We start from the raw sequence: 12,446 nt of genomic DNA, 5'->3' as shown, positions 1-12,446 counted from the left end.
CCTGTGGGAGCTTGCTATGTTAATTTGGGATGCTGTAAGCCCTACACTGTTACAGTGGGGCCATTGGTGGCAAAGTGCACTGTGTCATCCACAGGTTGTGAAAGGTACAGAAGCAAGTCTCCCTTTCCCAAAAACATTTGACTTCTGTTCAAATTCAAACATGGCTACTTTACCCAAAGCAACACACAGACAATCTCAACCGCCACGTCAAATGGGGGTGGTGATGGTGGGCTACCAGTGGGGTGTCGGGGGAAGGGATATGGAGAGGGACAAGCGGATGGGAATGAGTGTGGAAGAGGAATGAGATGGACGGACAGCAGGGAAGATGAGGAGGACATTGACAGGCAGGAGGTAAGAAATGCTGGTGGGAGGAGAGGGGAGTTAGAAATCATAAAAGAAAGCCATTTGTTACTTTAAAATCCAACTGTGAACACGAGCTTACCCTGGCAACGCCAAAATTTAACGCGTAGTCTGTCTTGTTTTTCGGAATGTAGAATAGAATCATACAATCCCTAAAGTGTGGAAACAGGCCCTTCGGCCCAACATGTCCACACTGACCCTCCGAAGAGTATCCCACTCAGACCCATTCCCCTACCCGATTACTCTACATTTCCCATGACTAATGCACATAACCGACATATCCCTGAACAGTATGGGCAATTTAGCATGGCCAATTCACCTGACCTGCACATCTTTGGACTGTGGGAGAAAACTGGAGCACTCCGAGGAGACCCACACAGACACGGGGAGAATGTGCAAACTGCACGCAGACAGTTACCCAAGTCTGGAATCAAACCCGGGTCCCTGATGTGGTAGGGCAGCAGTGCTGACCAGTGAGCCACCATGTGGCCCTATGTAGTGCTAAGCTGACTTCCTGGGCTGTTGTAGAGAGTGGGGACACCCACAGTGGCGTTAGGGAGGGAATTCCAGGATTTTGATTCAGCCACACTGAAGGGAATGGAGATCCGGCTCCAAGTGAGGTGAGTGGCTCAGAGGGGAACTTGCAAAATGGTGGTGTTCTAATGTGGCCGAGGCTGTTGTCCTTCTGAATGACTGTGGATTGGAAAGGTGCTGTCTAAGGAAGGGGCAGGATCACCGTGGAGCGTTTAAGGAGACAGAGATCCTTTCACCTCCCTTTTGTGATAATTTGTATTTTCAAATGGAAAGGTTTTTTTCTCTCTCTCTCTCTCCTAAACATCATCTTCAAAAACCCCTTGAGGTCACCTCCTCCAATCCAGGGAGATTAGCCCTCACCCTCTCCAGGAGTGAATTGTAAACTCCAGCCAAACTGAATCAGTGAGATGACAGTTAAAAGGGAAGGTGGTTCTGGATTTCTGAAGGCAACAGACAGGAGTTTGTAATCAATATTGTCACACATACTTGAGTGAGGACAGTGAAACGTTTATAGATATTGCATCACACTGTGGGTGGCACGGTGGCACAGTGGTTAGCACTGCTGCCTCACAGCGACAGAGACCTGGGTTCAATTCCCGCCTCAGGCGACTGACTGTGTGGAGTTTGCATATTCCCCCCAAGTCTGCGTGCATTTCCTCTGGGTGATCCGGTTTCCTCCCACAGTTCAAAGATGTGCAGGTCAGGTGAATTGGCCATGCTAAATTGCCTATAGTGTTAGGTGAAGGGGTAAATGTAGAGGAATGGGTCAGTGTGGACTTGTTGGGCCGAAGGGTCTGTTTCCACACTGTAAGTAATCTAAATGTAGTGTCAGATACAATCGTATCCAGGTGCAGATAATTCAGATCAAATCCTGAGGAAATAAAAAAAATTAGAAATAAATAGTGCAGCATTATAGATCCAAGGAATAAATTAGGAAAAAAAAGTTTAATGTTTCGAATATCAGTCTTTCCATCTCAGTACATGCCATTAGTGTCGGGACAATGTGTGCAGTTTGAATTTACAAAATGATATGAAGGGAAGTTATCTTAATCTGAGCTGCACAGCCGGGGTCAGATTGACAACCCTTTGAACCTGAGTTTAACCTTGCACTGACTCAGTTAAAGTGAACTCCGAGCATAAAATTTACCAACTCGAAATAAAACCACCATGATTGTACATCGGTGTTAGTTGCAAGGATTGTATCAAAGTGGCTAATTTTAGCCAGAAACCCAGACTTAACAGAAATCAGTCAAAGAGCTGCGGATGCTGGAGGTCTGAAGCAAACAAACACAGAAAGTGTTATAAACATTATGTTTCTCCCTCACTGACAGTGAAATCAATGGTGACATCAGCGTCATCTTATTCACAAATCTCCACACTGGGAAGAAATGCTAGCACAAATGTCTTTAACAAACAGTTCAAGATAAAAACTCTCACAGTTCCGGTATGTAGTCTTCATTCCAAGTGTGTGGAGCAGGGACTGACCTGTAACCAAACGTCGCAGACACCCTTAAAATCTCTGACTGTGACGCTGTATGGCATCTTTCGAGGGATGGGATTAGTTATCTTTGCGTGACGCACAGGAACAGAAATTGCTGGAGAGACTCAGGAAGTCTGCCTGGTAGCATCTGTGCAGAGAGAGAGAGACAGAGATTAACATTTCAAGTCCAGCGACCCTAGTTCAGAATGTTCTGAAGCAGACTCATATCAGACTGGAAACATTAACTGTTTTACAGATGCTACCGGACAGAGTTGCTGAGTCTCTCCAGCACTTTCTGTGTTTTTTTGCTTCAGATCTCCAGCATCCGAAGCCCTTTGGCTGATTTCTGTTAAGTCTGGGTTTCTGGCTAAAGTTAACCACTTTGGTACAATCCTTGCAACTAACACCAATGTACAATCATGGTGGTTTTATTTCCCCTCTCTGGCTCAGTGAGTCCCTCCCCCTACATCTTTTTACACCAGTCACATCTCCTTTCAGTCAATTCAAACCCTTGTTTCAGAAGTTGCCAGCTCAGAGGTCAACAGGCGAAATCGAGCGCTACTGTTGCTTCGGTGAACCTTAAACCTCATCAGAGCTCCTGGTCTGAGTCATCCCTGTACCGAGTGCAGTCATTCCACCAGGGGTAAGATATCCTTACAATATGAGTGTGTTCAGTAGAAGTTTAATCTCAAGCCATTTCTAGTCAAACAGTGCAGTATTGATTTGTGTCTACTGTGTTTTGCCTGTTTGGTTTCCTATTTCACTCCCTCTGTGTGCACACCAGTCTATTTTAAGCATGGTTCAACTCTATTGTACCCACATTTGCATTTCTCAATCTAACTCAATCTTCCCTGAAGAGTCCCATTTCCCCTGCGACCTCAGCCTTTCCCTCCAGCACCCTGCTGAATGTTAGAAACCCCTCCATTTTTACCGTTCCTCCAATGACATCCAGGCTTTTAAATCAAGCTCAGTATTCAATGGACTTGGTTGTTTTAAACTTTCTCTCCAAGTCTCTCCTTGGGCATGGCATTTTCATCCTGAGGTCTTCACTAGGAAGGTTGATGTTGGGAGAGCAAGGGAAAGGGGAGCTGAGTGTTGTGGGTTGTGTGATTTTTAACTTTGCCCACCCCAGTCCAACACCGGGACCTCCACATCATATATATTTAATGGTAAGGTCCTGAGGCGTGTTACTGAGCAAAGAGACCTTAGAGTGCAGGTTCAGAGTTCCTTGAAAGTGGAGTCGCAGGTAGATAGGATAGTGAAGAAGGCATTTGGTATGCTTTCCTTTATTGGTCAGAGTATTGAGTACAGGAGTTGGGAGGTCATGTTGCGGCTGTACAGGATGCTGGTTAGGCCACTATTGGAATATTGCATACAATTCTGGTCTCCTTCCTATCAGAAGGATGCTGTGAAACTTGAAAGGGTTCAGAAAAGATTTACAAGGATGTTGCCAGGGTTGGAAAGTTTGAATTATAAGGAGAGGCTGAACAGGCTGGGGCTGTTTGCCCTTGAGAGTTGGAGGCTGAGGGGTGACTTATAGATGTTTATAAAATCATGAGGGACATGAATAGGGTAAATAGATACAGTCTTGTACCTGGGGTCCGGGAGTCCAGAACTAGAGGGCCTAGTTTCAGGATGAGAGGGGAAAGAGTTAAAAGGGACCTAAGGGGCAACCTTTTCACACAGAGGATGGTATGTGTATGGAATGAGCTGCCAGAGGAAGTGGTGGAGGCTGGTACAATTACAGCATTTAAAAGGCATCTGGGCAGGTATATGAATAGGAAGGACTGAGGGGGATATGGGCCAAGTGCTGGCAAATGGGATTGGATTAGGTTGGGATATCTGGTCAGCATAGATGTATCGGACTGAAAGGTCTGTTTCTGTGCTGTACATCTCTGTGATGCTATGACACTATAGCAAGTAAATGGAGATGCGATATAGACCAAATGTGATTGAGGTGACTAAGTGACTGAATAGACTCCTTTTGTACCCATGACCCCCATCCCTCGCCAGTTTTGAATCATAAAACCAAGATGTCTAATGGAACAGCTGGTGGGCCTTTGAATTATTAACTTAATAATAACTCAATTCACTTATGTTCTCAATTCTATAACCAGCCACCCATGTAGTTTAAGAAACTGGGAAAATTGACATTAATCTTGGACTGTGATGAACACCATTTAAATGATCCAACCGCATGCTCAAAAAGGACTATTGTACGTGATATTCGGGAGGTAATTTTCATTCAATTAGCCCACAGCCATCTCACGAGATTGCTTGGAGAGTCATTATTTTATAGATATGTCATGGTTGTACAGGTGTACAGAACAGGAAAAGGTCCTTTGGCCCATCTGTGGGTCTGTGCCAGTCAAAAACTACCACTTGGCTTTCTAATCCCATTTTTCAAGTGCGAAATGGCCCATACGACGTCATCATCATAGAGTCATAGAGATGTACAGCACCAAAACAGACCAACTTGTCCATGCTGACCAGATATCCTAAATTAATCTAATCCCATTTACCAGCACTTGACCCATATCTCCCTAAACCCTTCCTGCTCATATACCCATCCAGATGCCTTTTAAATGCTGTAAATGTACCAGCCTCCACCACTTCCTCTGGCAGCTCATTCCATCCAAGCACCACCCTCTGGGTGAAAATGTTATCCTTTAGGTGCCTTTTATATCCTTCCCCATTCACCATAAACCTACACCCTCTAGTTCTGGACTCCCCTACCCCAGGGGGAAAAGACCTTGACTGTTTATCCTATCCATGCCCCTCATGATTTTTCAATCTGTCAGGTTACCCCTCAGCCTGTGTTGGACACTCCAATGGAAATTTTCATTGGGGTTGGGATTGAAACACAAAGTGTATATTTTCAACCCCCTCCAAAACAATTGGCTTCTTGATAACTTCAGTTCAAACATGTTGTGAAGAGCTCATCGATTAATGTGGCACTGGCTTTGTGACTGTGAAGAAGAAGGAAGAGGAAGTGGGAGGTCGAGACTAACAGAATGCGAAACAGAGAGAAATATTAAAGCAGAAAGGGTCGATTAAAAAGAGAATGAGAGACAGAAGAACGGTGTTCCCGAAGATAGGGGGCTCCAGAATGAGGGAATGGGTCTAAGGATATGGGGCAAAGCGTCTCGGACTGAGACAAGGAGCAATATCTTCACTCAGAGAGTGGGGAGCCTGTGGATGTCACTATCACAGAGCGCTGCTAAGACAAAAATATTGTTCAATTTCAAGAAAGGGTTAGAAAGCTTAAAGGGTTCAGAGAGTGTGAGAGAAAGCAGGAACGGGTGACAGAGTTGGTGGTGATGGCCTTGAATGGTGGCGTAAGGGCCACCAAAGGGTCAAATGGCCCCACCCTGCTCCTGGTTTCTCTGTTTCTATGAGAGCCTGAAGTCTTTGATGATTGAAAGAGTCGAAAACAAAAACAAGAAGTGCTGGAGAAACTCAGCATGTCTGGCTGCATCTGTGGAGAGAGAGGGAGCGAGAAAGCAGATTCAATGTCTCGGGTCCAATGACCCATCTTCAGAACTGATGGTGGCTGGGAAAAGGTTGGTAATTATTCAGAAGATGGGGAGGGGAGAAGGAGTAAGTGATAGATGGAGATAGACCCAAAACAGAGAGAGAGAAAACAGGTGAGCAGACAAAGGAGTGGGTGAAGTCGAGTATGGGGCAATGAATAGGTGCTAATGAGGGTTGTTAGTCAACGGGCAATTAGATTCCCTACAGTACGGAAACAGGCCCTTTGGCCCACCAAGTCCACACCGACCCTCCGAAGAGTAACTCACCCAGACTCATTCCCCTACGTTTACCCCTGACTAAAGTACCTAACACTATGGGCAATTTAGCATGTCCAATCCACCCTGACCTGCACATCTTTGGACTGTGGGAGGAAACCAGAGCACCCGGAGGAAACCCACACAGACACAGGGAGAACGTGCAAACTCCAAACAGACAGTCGCCCAACATGGGAATCGAACCTGGGTCCCTGGCACTGTGAGGCAGCATTGTTAACCACTGAGCCCCTGAATGGTTGCAGCCCACGGGATGATTAGGGCTCGTGTGTGGGGGTTCGGGTAAGGACATGGGAGGTGTTGCTCAGGCCCTAAAACTATTGAAACTTAATATTAAGTCCAAAGGGTTGCCAAGTGGAAAGTGAAGAGTCGCTGATTGGCCACGTTCCCTTGGATGTTGGGTGGGAGCGGACGGAGCTCCCCGGTCTGGGTCACGCCATGTCGTCGTGGGTGTTGGCGGAGGGCCTGACCAGCGAGGTGACCTGCCCGATCTGCCTGAACCTGTACCAGGACCCGGTCAGGCTGGAGTGCGAGCACAACTTCTGCCGGGTGTGCATCGCCAATGCCTGGGGGCAGCTGGAGTCCGGTTTCCGGTGCCCCCAGTGCCGGGAGACCTTCCCCCAACTGCGGCTCAAGAGCAACCGGCTGCTGGCCAACATCGTGGAGAGGGTGCGGCAACTGCGGCTGGACGCCGGGCCTGCTCTCCCGCCTGCCGGAGAGCCCAGCCCCGTCCTCTGCCCTCGCCACGAGGAGAAGCTGAAGCTGTACTGCCAAGACGACCAATTGGCCATTTGCGTGGTGTGCGGCGTCTCCAGGGAACATAAAGAGCACCAAATTGTACCCATCCACGAGACCTTGCAGTATTGCCAGGTAAGAGCCTTGCACCTCTCCTCATGCGCATGATTCACTTGCCGGGTCTGCATTTATTGGGCCCTGTCCTCAGTTGGATTTGGGGGAGGGGGAGTGGGAGCTTATGAGTCATCCATGTTCCTCTGGGTCTGGAGTCATGTGTAGGCCACACCAGGGAAGAATTGGAAGAATGCTTCCCTAATGGATATTAGTGAATCAGATGGGTGACCCCCCAACAACAGCACAGGGTGGCTCAGTGCTTGGGGCGGCACCCACATAGTGCCAGGGACCCAGTTTCGATTCCAGCTTCGGGCAACTGTCTGGGTGGAGTTTACACATTCCCCCAGGTTCTTTCACAGCTTTCCTATGGGTGCTCAGGTGTCTTCCCGCAGTCCAAAGATGTGCAGGTTAGGGGGATACACGCCATGCTAAGTTGTTTCATAATGTACAGCTTAAATGGATTATAGGAATAGGTAGATTAGCCATGGGAAATGTAGAGTTGTAGGGGTAGGTGGATTATCCATGGGATATGCAGGGTTAAAAGGATAGGTGGATGAGCCATGGGAAATGCAGGTTTATAGGGGTAGGTGGATTATCCATGGAAAATGCAGGGTTATATGGATTGGCGGATTAGCCATGGGAAATGCAGGGTTATAGGGATAGGTGGGTTGGCCATGGGAAAGGCAGTGTTATAGGGATAGGTGGATTGGCCATGGGAAATGCAGGGTCATAAGGGTAGGTGGATTGGACATGGGAAATGCAGGGTCATAGGGGTAGGTGGATTGGCCATGGGAAATGCGGGACTATAGGGATAGGTGGATTAGCCATGGGAAATGCATGGTTATAGGGATAGGTGGATTATCCATGGAAAATGCAGGGTTATTGGCATAGGTGGGTTAGCCATGGGATATGCAGGGTTAAAGGCCTAGGTGGATTAGCCATGGAAAATGCCGTGTTATAGTGATTGGTGGATTAGCCTGGGAATCACAGGGTTATAGGGGTAGGTGGAGTAGCCATGGAAAATACAGGGTTAGAGGGATAGGTGGATTAGCCATGGGAAATGCAGGATTATAGGGGTAGGTGGATTAGAAATGGGAAATACAGGGTTATAGGGATTGGTGGATTAGCCATGGGAATCGCAGGGTTATAATGGTAGGTGGAGTAGCCATGGGAAATGCAGGGTTATAGGGGGAAGGTGGCTTAGCCATGGGAAATGCGGGGTTAAAGGCATAGGTGGATTAGCCATAGAATGTGCAGGGTCATAGGGATAGGTGGTTTAGCCATGGGAAATGCAGAGTTATAGGAATACGTGGATTAGCCATGGGAAATGCAGGGTTATAGGGTTAGGTGGATTATCCATGGGAAATGCGGGGTTATTGGCGTAGGTGGGTTAGCCATGGGAAATGCAGTGTTATAGGGATTGGTGGATTAGCCATGGGAATCACAGGGTTATAGGGGTAGCCATGGAAAATACAAGGTTAGAGGGATAGGTGGATTAGCCATGGGAAATGCAGGGTTATAGGGGTAGGTGGATTAGAAATGGGAAATGCAGGGTTATAGGGATTGGTGGATTAGCCATGGGAATCACAGGGTTATAGGGATTGGTGGATTAGCCATGGGAATCGCAGGGTTATAGGGGTAGGTGGAGTAGCCATGGAAAATACAGGGTTATAGGGATAGGTGGATTAGCCATGGGAAATGCAGGGTTAAAGGCGTAGGTGGATTAGCCATGGAAAGTGCAGGGTCATAGGGATAGGTGGTTTAGCAATGAGAATTGCTGTGTCATAGGGATAGGTGGATTAGTTATGGGAAATGCAGGGTTATAGGGGGAGGTGGATTAGAAATGGGAAATGCAGGGTTATAGGGGTAGGTGGATTAGCCATGGGAAATGCAGGGTAATAGGGATACGCGGATTTGGCAGGGGTAATGCAGAGTTATAGGGATTGGTGGATTAGCCATGGAAATCACAGGGTTATAGTGGTAGGTGGATTAGCCATGGGAAATACAGGGTTATAGGGGTAGGTGGAGTAGCCATGGGAAATACAGGGTTATCGGGATGGTTAGCTAAGCCATGGGAAATGTAGGCTGAGAGGGATAGATGGATTAGCCATGAGAAATGCAGGGTTATAGGGATAGGTGGATTAGGCACGGGAAATGCAGGGTTATAGGGGGAGGTGGATTATCCATGGGAAATGTAGGGTTATAGGGATAGGTGGATTAGCCAGGGGAAATGCTGGGTTATTGGCGTAGTTTATTTAGCTTTGGGAAATGCAGGGTTATAAGGCTAGGTGGATTAGCCATGGAAAGTGCAGGGTTATAGGGATAGGTGGATTAGCCATGGGAAGTGCAGGGTTATTGGCATAGTTGGATTAGCCTTGGGAAATGCAGGGTTATAGGGGTAGGTGGATTAGCAATGGGAATTGCAGGTTAATAGGGTTAGGTGGAGTAGCCATGGGAAATGCAGGGTTATAGAGATAGGTGAATTAGCCATGAGAAATGTAGGGTTATATGGGTAGGTGGATTAGCCATGGGAAATGCGGGGTTATTGGCGTAGGTGGGTTAGCCATGGGAAATGCAGTGTTATAGCCATACGCGGATTTGGCATGGGTAATGCTGAGTTATAGGGATTGGTGGATTAGCCATGGAAATCGCAATACTATAGTGGTAGGTGGAGTAGCCATGGGAAATACAGGGTTATAGGGGTAGGTGGAGTAGCCATGGGAAATGTAGGCTGAGAGGGATAGATGGATTAGCCATGGGAAATGCAGGGTTATAGGGGGAGGTGGATTATCCATGGGAAATGTAGGGTTATAGGGATAGGTGGATTAACCATGGGAAATGCAGGGTTATAGGGATAGGTGAAATTATCCAGGGGAAATGCAGGGTTATATGGGTAGGTGGATTAGCCATGGAAAATGCAGGGTTATTGGCATAGTTGGATTAGCCTTGGGAAATGCAGGGTTATAGGGGTAGATGGATTTGCCAGGGGAAATGCAATGATATATGGATTGGTGGATTAGCCATGGGAAATGCAGGGTTATAGAGATAGGTGGATTAGCCATGGGAAATGCAGGGTTATAGAGATAGGTGGATTTGCCATGGGAATTGCAGGTTAATAGGGTTAGGTGGATTAGCCATGGAAAATGCCGGTTTATAGGGTAGGTGGATTAGCCATGGGAAATGCAGGGTTATAGGGATAGGAGGATTAGCCAAGAGAAATGTAGGGTTATAGGGAATAGGTGGATTAGCCATGGAAAATGCAGGGTTAAAAGTGTTGGTGGATTAGCCATGGGAAATGCAGGGTTATAGGAATAGGTGGATTGGCCATGGGAAATGCAGGGTTATAGGAATAGGTGGATTGGCCATGGGAAATGCAGGGTTATAGGGATAGTTGGATTAACCAGGGGAAATGCAGGGTTATAGGGTTAGGTGGATTAGCCTTGGGAAATACAGGGTTATCGTGATGGTTGGCTAAGCCATGGGAAATGTAGTCTTATAGGGGTAGGTGGATTAGCCAGGGGAAATGCAGGGTTATACGGGTAGGTGGATTAGCCATGGGAAATGCAGGGTTATAGGGATAGGTGGATTAGCCAGGGGAAATGCAGGGTTATACGGGTAGGTGGATTGGCATGGGAAATGCAATATTATAGGGATAGATGGATTAGCCATGGGAATTGCAGGTTAATAGGGTTAGGTGGATTAGCCATGGGAAATGCAGGTTTATAGGGGTAGGTGGATTAGCCATGGGAAATGCAGGGTTATAGGGATAGGTGGATTAGCCATGGGAAATGCAGGGTTAAAGGTGTAGGTGGATTAGCCATGGGAAATGCAGGGTTATACGGGTAGGTGGATTGGCATGGGAAATGCAATATTATAGGGATAGATGGATTAGCCATGGGAATTGCAGGTTAATAGGGTTAGGTGGATTAGCCATGGGAAATGCAGGTTTATAGGGGTAGGTGGATTAGCCATGGGAAATGCAGGTTTATAGGGGTAGGTGGATTAGCCATGGGAAATGCAGGGTTAAAGGTGTAGGTGGATTAGCCAGGGGAAATGCAGGGTTATACGGGTAGGTGGATTGGCATGGGAAATGCAATATTATAGGGATAGATGGATTAGCCATGGGAATTGCAGGTTAATAGGGTTAGGTGGATTAGCCATGGGAAATGCAGGTTTATAGGGGTAGGTGGATTAGCCATGGGAAATGCAGGGTTAAAGGTGTTGGTGGATTAGCCATGGGAAATGCAGGGTTATACGGGTAGGTGGATTGGCATGGGAAATGCAATATTATAGGGATAGATGGATTAGCCATGGGAATTGCAGGTTAATAGGGTTAGGTGGATTAGCCATGGGAAATGCAGGGTTATACGGGTAGGTGGATTAGCCATGGGAAATGCAGGGTTATAGGGATAGGTGGATTAGCCAGGGGAAATGCAGGGTTATACGGGTAGGTGGATTGGCATGGGAAATGCAATATTATAGGGATAGATGGATTAGCCATGGGAATTGCAGGTTAATAGGGTTAGGTGGATTAGCCATGGGAAATGCAGGTTTATAGGGGTAGATGGATTAGCCATGGGAAATGCAGGGTTATAGGGATAGGTGGATTAGCCATGGGAAATGCAGGGTTAAAGGTGTAGGTGGATTAGCCATGGGAAATGCAGGGTTATACGGGTAGGTGGATTGGCATGGGAAATGCAATATTATAGGGATAGATGGATTAGCCATGGGAATTGCAGGTTAATAGGGTTAGGTGGATTAGCCATGGGAAATGCAGGTTTATAGGGGTAGGTGGATTAGCCATGGGAAATGCAGGTTTATAGGGGTAGGTGGATTAGCCATGGGAAATGCAGGGTTAAAGGTGTAGGTGGATTAGCCAGGGGAAATGCAGGGTTATACGGGTAGGTGGATTGGCATGGGAAATGCAATATTATAGGGATAGATGGATTAGCCATGGGAATTGCGGGTTAATAGGGTTAGGTGGATTAGCCATGGGAAATGCAGGTTTATAGGGGTAGGTGGATTAGCCATGGGAAATGCAGGGTTATAGGGATAGGTGGATTAGCCATGGGAAATGCAGGGTTAAAGGTGTAGGTGGATTAGCCATGGGAAATGCAGGGTTATAGGGATAGGTGGATTGGCCATGGGAAATGCTGGGTCATAGGGGTAGGTGGATTGGACATGGGAAAATGCAGGGTCATAAGGGTCGGTGGATTATCCATGGGAAATGCGGGACTAGAGGGATAGGTGGATTAGCCATGGGAAATGCAGGATTTTAGGGATAGTTGGATTAGCCATGGGAAATGCAGGGTTATAGGGATAGGTGGATTGGCCATGGGAAATGCTGGGTCATAGGGGTAGGTGGATTGGACATGGGAAATGCGGGATTATATGGATAGGTGGATTAGACATGGTAA

The 12,446-nt window shown here is 47.1% G+C and overlaps 1 protein-coding gene across 1 annotated transcript in view; it reads left to right on the top strand.

The window, feature by feature from the left end:
* The first annotated feature begins 2,922 nt into the window (after positions 1–2,922).
* Positions 2,923–12,446, top strand: part of LOC122541249 (zinc-binding protein A33-like) — an 82,720-nt gene continuing 73,196 nt past the window's right edge. The window contains exons 1-2 of the mRNA XM_087978970.1: positions 2,923–3,017; positions 6,519–7,050. Coding sequence (XP_087835096.1) covers positions 6,619–7,050 — 432 coding nt within the window. The 5' untranslated portion in view covers positions 2,923–3,017; positions 6,519–6,618. The remainder of the gene's footprint in view (positions 3,018–6,518; positions 7,051–12,446) is intronic.

The sequence above is a fragment of the Chiloscyllium plagiosum genome, unplaced genomic scaffold, assembly GCF_037043375.1.
Source record: "Chiloscyllium plagiosum isolate Xiang-an unplaced genomic scaffold, Cpla_swu_hap1 HiC_scaffold_35, whole genome shotgun sequence".
In the NCBI taxonomy this organism is placed as follows: domain Eukaryota; kingdom Metazoa; phylum Chordata; class Chondrichthyes; order Orectolobiformes; family Hemiscylliidae; genus Chiloscyllium; species Chiloscyllium plagiosum.
This window is presented reverse-complemented; position numbering and strand designations above follow the sequence as displayed.